This window comes from Channa argus, chromosome 5 (genome assembly GCF_033026475.1).
Source record: "Channa argus isolate prfri chromosome 5, Channa argus male v1.0, whole genome shotgun sequence".
NCBI classification, from domain to species: Eukaryota; Metazoa; Chordata; class Actinopteri; order Anabantiformes; family Channidae; genus Channa; species Channa argus.
In genome coordinates, this window is record NC_090201.1 from 11,795,107 (window position 1) to 11,807,418 (window position 12,312).

Here is a 12,312-nt window from a genome sequence, read left to right on the forward strand (position 1 = left end):
TCTAGAGTATACATATTTCTAACACACACTTTGGAAGGTGTGTGTTAATATCACAGGAAGCTATCACAGGAAGAACTACTGGGATCAATGTGTACTGTATGTTGTACATATGCAGGATTGATATTGTTATAACAAACATCCATCTATTATTTCTTATCAATCCTGGTCCTCAGAGACCCCTGCCCTGCCTGTTTCTCTAACTAACTGGACTACACACTGCAGACTGGCTGAACACACCTGATCCAGGTAATCAGCAGTGGGTATGGATGGAATAATTGAAAAACAAGATGGATGGGGGTCCTCGAGGACCAGGATTGAGAACCCCTGGCCCATGCTTATCATGCAAAAGGTCACAGAGGTGCTGGAGCCTATCCCAGCTGTTGCTGGGCGAGAGGCAGGGTAAAACCTGGACAGGTTGCCAATCTATCACGGGACCAGAATCACATTCACACCTTCAGGCAATTTAGAGTCACCAATTAACCTAACTAGACGTCCTTAGACTATAGGAGGAAACCAAAGTACCAGGAGGAAAAGCACACAAATACGGGAGAACATGCAAATTCCACACAAAAAGGCCTAATTTAACTTCGGACCGTTAAGCTTTAAAGTGGCAGCACTAACTACCCCCGCCCCCCATGCTGCCCACAATGACCATTTACAGGTATATAGCTCGATGTTGATTGATTAAAAGATCAATACCACTGAGATGTATCCCTATTAGAAAAGGCTGATGTGTGAACAAAAGATGATTAATAACTTAATTTTTATTGTTCTGAAGCATCAATACAGTAAAAACAGTATTGGCTGCACTCTACGTATGACTATACTATACTTTTTTTTGTAGTTGAAATATGCTGTAAAAATGCCTCAAAGTGCTTCCAGTTTATTTTCGTCACTGTAAGAAACCAAATGAGACATAAGCCTCAACAAACCTCAGGGAATAAAAAGGGACAAGTGGGCAAATAGCTACTCGGTAGAGCCAGGAGACATAGATAAAATTAATGTGAACGGAATCATTTCACACAGGAGACCACAAGGACGAACACTCAAATGATATTTGACTGATACATACGTGCTACGGAGGGGTGAAATGATGGGTCAACTAAACACAGGACTTTTACATGGGAGAATATTGTCCATTTCTCTATTCCACTGATGGTCAATGTTGTTTTTATGCATGATGTATTGTACTTCATTTAACCCAAATATTTTCTTTGCCTGAACCTAATTTTGTTTTCCTTAATACATTTTAACAAACCATACACTTGCAACTGCTACACTGTGGGTCATATCCAAGGGTATTGGGGCAAATATCCTGCTGTACTATACATTATTTTTTTAGGTACCAATAATATTCTGGAGTCTCATTTTGGTTGCCTGTCAAATAGTCTTTTTATTATTTTATGTTTTTGTTTTTTATTAATAAACAAACAGTATATCATATAATTCACAATTTTCATTTAGATGTTTAACTTGTATAATTAAACTGAAGCTGCAACTAAATGAATCCACTGTCCCTACATATGATTATAGCTGGATAAACAAATAGTCACCAACTTAACAGTGTAACATTGATCATTATATAAATCAGCACAAAACAGACCATCAGCTGCCTCAAGTAGCAATTCATAACGTAACAATAAAACAAGTCTCTTCCTACAAATACTTGCTTTTCTCTAAAACAATTTTAGAGCCAAATGAAAAAAGAAATGAGAAATTAAAAAGAAAACAGAGAGGTCTGCCCGTAGTTAAAGAGAATGAGGGAGTTTATTATGTGGTGGAAAGGGGCTCCTATATAAATAGACAGCCTCATTGCATCTTCACGCCTGAGTGACAGCATGCTCACAACAGTGAGAAGAACGCATTCGTCAACACACACACCACCATTCAATGGCCTTGTTATGGCTGAGCAGAGCTTTATTCATTTACAGCAGAACAGGCTGCTACTCTACTGTGGCTTGACAAGGGAGTTACATATTTATCTCTGGAGTCAACTTGTACATTGCTCCCATGCTCATGCTGCCACTGCCAGTGTTAATGAAACCACATCAGACAACCAAAAATGTTAATCGACATCTATGGAGTACTCTCAACCAATCTGAACTGAGACAGGTTTACAGAGGCATAATTTGTTTTAGTGTTATTGCTTTGAATTACAGTGCACGTGGTTGTAAATATGCTGATGCTAGGCAATTCCCCAAAAATCGATGAATTGCAACATATTGTGGCCAAAACATCAGTTGGGATGGACCATGTCCGCAGAGGTGCTGACAATTGTTTGACCCAGTGACCAAATGTGGTACTGCAGCAAATATCTGCTGGTGCCCAGAAACTATTCTGCACAGAGAGGTTTTATGAAACATGCAACTGTGAAATGTTTGGCCTTGAACTGCACACAGAGTGATTTGCATTGTAACTGTATTATTAAACTAAGAAGATTTCACAGTAAAACCTTCTCAGAGCCTAAAGTGCTAGTGGTCTTAGGCCTAGTGTCATCTCAGGGCAAAGTCTGGTGCAAACCACCCTATATTTGTCAAAATAGGTCTATTGTCTAATAACATCTCTTTCCAGCAGTTAGAATATTTTAAATTTATATTTTTCAAAGCTTGCTAGCTTTATGCAAGTTTTAAGTTACTGGAAGAATGGCATAAATAAAACCAACACATGGGTTGATTCACTCTTGTATTTCTACCATTTTTCTTTGATAATATGAAAGATTTTATTTGCTCCTGGTTCTGTCGCAAAGCAGTAGTTCGAGGGTGATGTTCCCATAAACAGCAGGTAGGTCTAAAACCTTACATCTTGTGATCAGCTTTTAACAGTGCAGCCATATGAAAAATTAAAGCCTAAGTTAGATCTACAGTATGTGCCTCTTGTTTTGTCCCAAAGCTCTGCCCTCGGGAGGCTGAGGAATAGGTGGGGAATGAAGTAGAGCCTTGAAAGCAGGACCTTGTTGCCCTCAGTGGTAGGCTGGGCAATCGTCTTCTGCCCACCCTGGCTCAACTACCTTAACACACCCGTACAAAAATACTGCACAGTATATTAGGCAAGTCAGCAAGACAAGCCGTCTAACTTTAGTGAGAGAAGCCACAGTAATACTTTGTGTTGGCTTCCTGAGGAGCGTGCACAGGTACAGTCAGCACAGCCACGAGAACATGTTCAGGCACAAACCTACTTTTTAATAACCTAAAACTCTTCACCGAGGTATTATCATTAAATGTGTACTTACAATCAGATGGCAAACCCCAGTGTAACAGAGAACAGAGATGTGCATGTGTGCATTTTAGATTTTTGAACATTTAATGTTGTAATCATAACAGACTGCGTTTAGACTTGCCTTTAAAAACTAAACAAAAAAATAAAATAACTCCATCGACCATCTAAGATTTTTGTGGCAGTGCCCCGTGGCAACAAGCCACTTAACTGTCTGCACACTTCCCTAACTGGTAACCACACCTACCCTAATTACCCCATAGGACCTGAGCTCTGATCTACAGTTGGTGCTGCTGTTTTGTCAGTGAAGCTTGAGGGAAAGAATTTTGACTGATTCTGGATGAGTCATTCAGGCACTGAGTAGGTCCATGTTCTCCTGATCCCACCCGGGTGTCAGGCAGCCCTTACAATGGCCAATCACACAAATGGAAGGGGTCATGGGGTTCATTCCCAAATTCTCAGGAGCCCCATGTGTTCCACAGCACAACACAGCTGAGTTGGTTCTTAATCCACAAATCGCCCCCCACATAGACCAATCTCACATCATAAAGGATATCTTCAGACAAATCCAGTAGCTCCTTTTTCATAATAAATTGAGACAACTGCACTTATATAGAGGCATACGCACACAAACACCAAAAACAACAAAGTAAAAAAAATAACTTGGTGTCAGTCATTTAACATTAGCCAAAACATGATCAGACCAATCACTTAACAATTTGTTCAGACTCTTTTAGTCTCTTTTGCTAACACACAGTCACACACACAATTACACACTGCAGCCAGCAGAGCAGTTTTGCGTATTTGTATGTTTTCCTGCTGCAGCCTCTTTCTTACCCTCACTAGGAAAGGGAGTTGGTTCGGGGCAGCTGTTTGCCCTCTCTGTGGTGGCGCTTGTGTGTGAATTTGGTTGAGGAGCTGATAGACTGGGGTCCTCATCATCAGGTGGCTCTGGAGAGATGGCAGGGGCACTCCTCTCCTCATCCATGGGTGTAGGCCTGGCTCTTAGGCGAGGAGGAGTAAGGGCCTTAGGCATAGAGAGGAGCCACAATACTATTACAGAGATGATTGCATTGGTCACAGGAACGATTTCTTATTGTCTTTCAAACTTAGCAACATGTCAACAGGCCATACTTTATCATAGGCGGAATCCCAATCAGTCACAACTTGAACCAGCACGAATCCCTTTTAGCGATTCTAAAATCAGTTGAGAGGCAGACTGGCCGGCTTCGTGCATGAAACAACAACAGAAATTCCTAATCACAGGCTACTTTTAATGCTTAAACTTTACCTTATGTTGTGCAAATAATAATGACGGCAGCATTTATTTGTGTTTAAAACTTCTGAAATGCTAAAATGATTTAGTGGAACAAATCAAGATAAGACATTTCCACACTGAATAGCCTACTGACGGTAAAAAAGACAAAACTAGAGGAAAAAAGTCAATTCATTAAAAACCCACAAAAAATGAATAAACAGATGAAACCCACAAACTAGCTTTTGTTTTTAGAAGAATTAGAGCTGCATAAACCTGGTACATATTTACAGAGCTTTTCAAAGCCTGATTTCCCTTATTTACTTACAAGAAAATGTGAATATAAAAACTTTTTGAATCAACATTTGAATCAACTTTAGACTTTTAGACTTCATGTGTAGTTATAGGAAAGCTATTGACAACATCTAGTATTTTAAATATTGGATTATATTATTGGATTGTATCATAGTATTTAATACGTACATATGTATATCAATAAAACAGGAATCTTTAATACTTAGCCTAAAGGCTTTGACTTTTGGCACAAGACTTCATGTGAAGTACCTAAAATCGTGCGACAGGTGTGTTTTACCTGATAGACATTTCGAGCAGAAAATCACAAAGAAGCACCGGAAATATTAATGTACAAGTACTTTATCCTAAATGGGTCACGTGCAAACGTGCATGTGGCGCGCGCCTATCCTGCAAAAGCTGGACAGCTGTTTGCGCGCTCCCGTGGCTCGCAGCGATCGCGCTGCCCCCTCTAAACTTTGGAAAATATAGCTTCAATGGTTATTATAAAAATGACGGATGAGCGACGTTTTAACGAGTTGGTGTTTGGTAAATAACCATTTCTTCGCCATTAAATCAAGACACGGGCTTATAGTTTAGAAAGTTTTGTGAAGTTTCGGAAAACGTGAAGACGCACCGCAAGTTCAAATCTAACGCCATAGTTCCAACTTAAATATGTGGGCCGAGCTACTTGTGCCCTGGGTTGTGAAGCAACAATGTCTACTTTTTGAAGCAAATTTGTGCTAAAATGTAGAAGCCAGTCATCCTGTTACTGTCAGCTAATAACGGGCGTATTCTGTTTACCTTTATTGCAGGTTTGCTCACAGTTTTCCCGAACGAGTCCCTGCACGCTCAGACCGAGCTCAGCCCTGGTACGGGGATCATTTTGGTGCCTGGATTTCTACGCCAAACAACGACCTTTTTATTACAACAACAGCCCGGGGAAAACAACTTCTTACCTTGCGTGTGGCTGAGACTCTGTGCAGCCGAGCCTTGGGCTAATTCATCCTCTGACCGCTCCAGGTGGACTTCTCGCCCTCCAAAACCTTTCTCGACCTCTTTGACTCCACTCTTGACACTTTACACGACCGCCAAACTCCGCTTGGGCTCATGTGGGTACCCCACACTCCCAATTCAATGCATTTTCAGCCGAGATAGTTTTCTCTCCGCCTCCAAAGTTTCTCTCTCCGGTTCGCCCCGTCCTCCAGCAGACCAGATGTTGGGAAGGTTGAGAATCTCTGCAGGCTCTCTCTCCTGCGCCGACCTGAAGGGTTCTTCTGCAAACAAAGTACAAGTACACCACCTTCCCAGACTTGTTTAAACTCCTCGGTCCTGTGCACTCGGTCTCGCCTCTCTCTCTGCTCCCAGTGAACTTGTCTCAGACTTCACTGCTGCCGCTATTGGACAGGAAACTACAGGCAGCAGTGATTGTGCTTCCTTCAGGCAAGAAACTAGCTGGACTGAACTATACTGTCATATAATTACACCTTAACCCGAACCAGACAAAGCACTAACTTATTCTCGCTTTCATCGGGGATTAAGAACCCTTGGCTTTATACCGTAATACTCTGTGAAGTCAGTGGAGTTTATTCTCACTTTTTTCCTGATCTCCAGAAAGTCATGTCAAAGACATAAATGTACTGACTTTTTAGATTTTCTCGCGCTTTCTCTCACTTGCGGTTGTCTCTCTTTCAAACAGTAAGGCCTTATGTTGTCAGTTTTGCATGATGTGACAGACGTGGCCATCTTAAAAAATAATGCCAGGGGTCGTGAAAGATGTTGTGTTAAGCATTTTGATTATCGTTATCCAATAATGATGAATAGCTAGGCGAAGAGATACATAAAATAGACGAGGACAAATTCAGATGTATAGGAAAACACCACCTACATATTTTACAATTGTTTTACAATTGTACCTATTTAGTATTTTTTTATCTTTGCAAAAACATTCAAACAGGCAGAAATTTTGACTTATAATTATTAAAAACAATAGGGTGCAATAACAATAATACAAGATAATTAATTATCTTTTTCAGTCAAACATGATGCACGAAAATGCCGCATGTGATTGACAGGTCTGGTCTGCTCATTCATTGTTGACACCTGGGGCTGTAGCTGAGGAGTGTGATGTCTGTGATTGATGTTTGAAGGCGTGGCAGGGGTGAAATGTAATTCAGAGCAGCAAAGCCTTCTAAGCCTTTTGAGACAGGTTCCATTTTTACTAATAACCTGATCACCTCCTATTCAATTTGTGTGTACAACCCCTCAGCTGAAACAGGCAGGCTCTGACAGCAAAGCATTTGCAGGATTTGTACCATGTGGGGGCTCAGTCTCAGAGGGTCAGAGTTTGTGTGGGTAACAACAATAATGTTAGAGCAGTTGCTATTAGCAGTTATTTTTTAAATTTTAGTTTGTAAAATAAATCCAGACACGCTGGGTTTTTACAGTTAATCAAACAAGCTTTCTAAAAGAAACCAGTTGCATTTCAAAATGAATTCTTATCATCACATTTTGAATTGGAGTCTGCTGCTGCTTCACATGCACAACTTACCAATTTGTCATCTATAAGATGGATATTTCACAAGTTGGGACTAGACCTCTCTAAATAATGTTAAATTAATATATGTGTTTAATTCATTTAATTCCCAGGATCACAGTGTGTTACATGTGTCAATGAGGAAATTCTCTGATTTTATTTTTGTCACATCCACTAAAAATTATACTGTACATTTATAGTGTAATAAAAACAGACAACCCCCATAAATAAAGCAAATGCAAGCCCCAAAAGATCCTGGACATGGTTGACATTATACTGTGGCCACATCATGTCTTGTGTGTTTGTACATGAATCAAACCCCCTTAAAGTATCCCAGAACAGAACAATGAGAATGAAGAAATGTACTTGTCACAAGCTTCCTGAAAAGCTTATTTTCTCTATCTTCTTATTTCCCTTAGTGACTCATACCGGAATTCGCCATTCGCGCCACCTGCTCTCTACAGTGAGGTCTGGTAGCTTTAATTTCTGTTGCTTACTTAGTATTTACATAATTATTAAACACTAGTCATTCACAGGTCCTCAGTGGAAATTTAATCAAACTCTATTTATTGGTCACTGAAAGGTTTTAAAATGCATTTGACACAAAAGAGGTGGCAGCCACTACACACCTTGTAGCTTCACTGAGCTGTCTTCCTTTGTTCTGGTTCTAATTGGCTTTGGACCAACCCGGATCGAGTCCACAGAGCAGACAAATATTACAGCGTCCTTCCACATTCCTCACCTCCAACAATGATATCAAATCAGCGTTCAATTACACACAGACACTTTGTGCAAACAGAAAAAGCCACAGCAGCAGATTATATTTGTCCTAGATCCCAAACAGAAAAAAAAGATATAACTCAACACTTTGGGAAATATGCTGCTCTGCCTTCTTTTTGAGAGTTAAGGTGAAGATCGATAGGACTCACAGCTCAGTGTATGTACAGTAAACAGTGTATGTACCTGGAGCCAGAAACAGGTTCCTTTAGCACAAAATCTCGAAACGGGGAGAACAGCCTGCATAACTCTGTACAAAGCTTAGAAAAACTGCCAAAACAAAGACTTCTGAAGCTTATTAATAAACACAATAAATTGTATTTGTTTAAATTGTAAAAAATATATTAAAATTAAAATGCAAAAAATGTCACTGACTTCTTTGTGTCAGGCTAGTCGTCTTCATGCTCTTTATACTTCAGTAAACTTTGCCTTTGACTGCTGAGTCCAGGCACATAATGACCCTTTATTACTGGGTATTAATCTTATTAAAAATGCTGCTCACATAATGTCAAACTGCTTTAAGCCAATCTGAAAGAAATTACCCGATTTATTTTTCTCTCAACATTCACTGGTTGCTGATCAATGTTGCTACCCTGTGATATAATTAAATAATGACAGGATTTTAACTGTTAAGGAACAAGGTACAGCATTATATTAAGAAATCCACTGTCTTTTGATGTAAATGTTACAAATCTTGCTAAACTGTCTTACAACCCAACACTCTGAGACAACCAGAAGGCTGGGAATTAGTTAAAATTTCTTCTACATACAGTACAGTACCAAGGACAAGTTGTTCTCGAAAAGGAAATCGTGTCGTGCTTTACTATGTTGAAAGCAGTTCTACCTTTCTCACAGCACGTAGACCTGTTCTTTGTTTGGCTTAGGCCTCTGAGGGCTGAGAGACTTTCCACTCCACTGAGATCCAACAGAGAAAGAACAGGTTGCCTTCGTGTTAGCCAGTGCTGGAGGACTTAGGTGAGAGATGCTCCACTGCTCCAAGACTTCTGACCAGACTGCATGAGATGCCACATCCAGAACGAACCAAGCATCAGCTCAGCCGACAGCAGGGTGGGAGGGGCTGGCAGAGGAAATGGAGAGATTGAGGGAGGGTGAGAGCCAAGACAGAGGCAGAAAAAAAGAGATGGTGTGTGTATGTAATGTGTAAAGGTATGTGAGAAGTGTAAAGAAATGAAATCAGAGCCACACCAACACAGAGAGAGAGGATCTGCTGAGACAGTGACAGAATATTATTTTAAACTTTTGACGTTGATTGTTTCAGTGGTTTTAAACAGCTAGAGGGGAGAGAGAGAAAAAACGTAGGGTGAAAATGTGGTTCCAATCACTCACAAAGATGCTTTTGTTCTGTAGCTGGGGCCTTCTCTTTCACTCTCTGCCACACATGGACTTGTGGAGTTTCATCCACTTTCTCATCAAACCCATGGCTATTCAGGGAAGAAAGGCAAACCTGTGAGACATCAGCATCTGGAGCAAAGAGTGGAAGCCGTGCATTTTTAATGTTGCTTACACAGTGTAATATCCTATCATCTCAGTATTATGTTGTGTACCTTTTAGACTTGGCAATACAAACCTAGGGGTTTAAAAGCTCAAAAATTAGTACATGTTTCAGAAGTCTGCTTCAGAAAATTATGTTACACTTATGTCTGGGGACTGAGTCAACAGCTGTAAAAACCTAAATCAATATAATAGATTCCAGTTGTTTATGTCCACAGTACTTTTTACACAGCGTTGTGCCAGATAGGTCTGTCTGGAATTTTGTTGCTTGAGCTTTACAGCACTTTATTTATAAGAGATCAAACAGGGAGTTAGATCTCTCTTAGGTCAATTTGACCTAAAACATCAGTCACTATAAAAGATAACATGGTGCCTCATTCAATCTGTGAAGGGCCTTTTGGTAGAAAAAGCAATGCGTATTTTTCTTCATAGATAGCCATACAGTATAACATAACACACACATGATGTCCTCATGTGGTCTAGCAATATTTATAGTTACATCCACATTTTGCAACCTAATCAAATGCAAAAACCTGGTTAGTGCCAACGTCAGTTTACCACTTCACTATTTTCCTGTACACTGAGTTGTAATAACTGGAAAAAACATTCTCTTGAGGTAAGTAAAGCCATTCTTGACAAAACAGAAGGAGCAATCTATAGTTGGCATTTGCTTTGACTGTACTCAATCTGTAAAATCAATGTGATCGGATGTTATGATCGTGCTTTATCACAGTCTCACTGCACATGTTAATACATCAGAATATACATATATTTCTTTATACTTTTAAACAATTTACAAATGGTTTTCTACTTCATCTTCTACTTTGTCTTCCCAAAATTTTATCATTAATTTCAGAACAACAATGCAAATGTGAATTGGGGCCTTTGGTGAATTAGCCAAATTGAACGTTTATTATATTGATGCTTGTTTACTTGCATGTAATCGACAGTGGAAAATTTCAGGGTTACATTTAAATGTAGACAAAATAGAAAGATGGAGTCTCAGCTCATTAGACTGACTGAATAAGCAGATCCTTGTGCATGCATGCAGCAGATACACAATATGTTGTGTTGATCTGTGTGAGTCAACATCATGTTTGGAGGACAGCCCACTCCTTCAGCCACAGAAGGAAGAAGGGAAAGGGAAGATGACAGAGTGAGAGATGGAGAAAGATGTCAGCATGGCTCTCAGTGGATTTATTTTGTGACTCATAGGGTCTGCCTGGACCTCAGTGTTCTCCATGCTGCTGGGACTAGCAATCCTCCACACCCGCTCACCCACCCAATTACATACACAAACACACACGCTAATGAAAAAGTTGTTGCACATGCACAGGCAGGCAGCTGCATACGCATGTATACAAATCCTATTCTAGACCCACAAAATGGATTACAACTGTACGATAGATGTGCCTGTGCACACACCTAAGGCTTACTCTGTCCAGATGAGTATTAAGAAATATATGCAGAGCTTCAGACTCAGGTTTATGCCAAACACTACTGTGCCATGCCAAGAATAACCTCTTTGTGTGTTGCTCTGCACCCTGGCTCACCTTGTTTAAGTATATGGTACTAAGTTTCTGCTTAGTATTCATGATGTGTGCATGCCAGTGACAGTGCAGTGTGTTTCTATACGTGTTTGTGTGTGCATGTGTGCTTGTGTGTCTGTAATAGGCTTAGGATGGGGTCTCTACCAAACCCAAATGTCACAGGGATTTAAGCGTCAAGAGTGAGTTTCCTCCCAGCTGACTAGCAGAGAAGTTCACTAAAAGCACAAGATTAAACAAAGTTTCAACTTTCCCCCCAAAAAAAAACATCCAGCCAGTTTCCATTTTTCTCCCTGTGGCAACACATCGGCGATGCAGTGCTGAGGTTGAAAGATAAGCTTTAGGGCATGAGCCAAACCTGTGAGGGAGAAAGTCACAGGTAAAGTAGAAAGAAAAATGAAGAAGGTGAGTGAACTAAAAGCACGTGTTGTTCACAAAAACTTGTTTTTACCTTATACGCCATGTGTTCTATAAAGCCAGTAAGAATTCAGCCACCTGTAGTCATGTTACTGACTCCATCACATATAGTACAGGCCATTCACTTAGTGCTATCTGTTCTGCACTCTCTGGCCCACCCTGTTGGTCGGACCATGTCAGTGGACCACAGTGGTGTTTGTGGCTGGGTTTGTGTTTGTGAGATGCCGCTTGTGTTGTCCGGTTTGTTTACACCTCCTGGTGGCCATTCTCTGTATCACAACACATGCTGACCTCTGGGATGGCCTGAGGGAGTTACACACGCTTTGAATGCTGTGTCATCTGTTTCACGTCACACAGGATTGACTGACTAATAACATTGGACCACTGACTTGTAGAAATCATATTTTTGATCAAGCAACTCTTATTCAAAAAATACTTCACTTCACTTTTACAGTTTTTGAGATGTAAACTGTGATTTTTAAAAATGTATTTCACAATTGATTATTTACAACACGATCAGCGCTAGTTATTTTTTGGTCAAACTTAATTACCTTATCATAGTTTTACCCGTACAGCACGACTCAATGGGCATTAGAGGAAATTTGCTCAAATTTACAAAAACATTCACCCTTCCATCCATTGTTAAGTGTAGTTGTCCTGATTGGTTTTCCTTAATTATAGTAGTTAAAGAGACAGCAGCAGGAGAGTCTGCCAGAGGTCATTGTGAAAATTGGAGTGCCAGTAACACTGCCACTTCAGCTAGT

The 12,312-nt window shown here is 40.2% G+C and overlaps 1 protein-coding gene across 3 annotated transcripts in view; it reads right to left on the bottom strand.

Annotated features, from left to right (window-relative positions):
- Positions 1 to 9,072, bottom strand: part of mdfi (MyoD family inhibitor) — a 28,894-nt gene extending 19,822 nt beyond the window's left edge. For 2 of the 3 annotated variants that reach the window (XM_067505236.1, XM_067505234.1), the window contains exons 1-2: positions 5,719 to 6,704; positions 4,051 to 4,240 (exon numbers count right to left, since the gene is read on the bottom strand). In XM_067505236.1, coding sequence (XP_067361337.1) covers positions 4,051 to 4,201 — 151 coding nt within the window. In that variant the 5' untranslated portion in view covers positions 4,202 to 4,240; positions 5,719 to 6,704. Of the gene's footprint in view, positions 1 to 4,050; positions 4,241 to 5,718; positions 6,705 to 8,916 lie in introns of those variants that run through there. The other variant, XM_067505235.1, reaches the window with a different exon arrangement.
- Between the last annotated feature and the right edge of the window lie 3,240 nt (positions 9,073 to 12,312).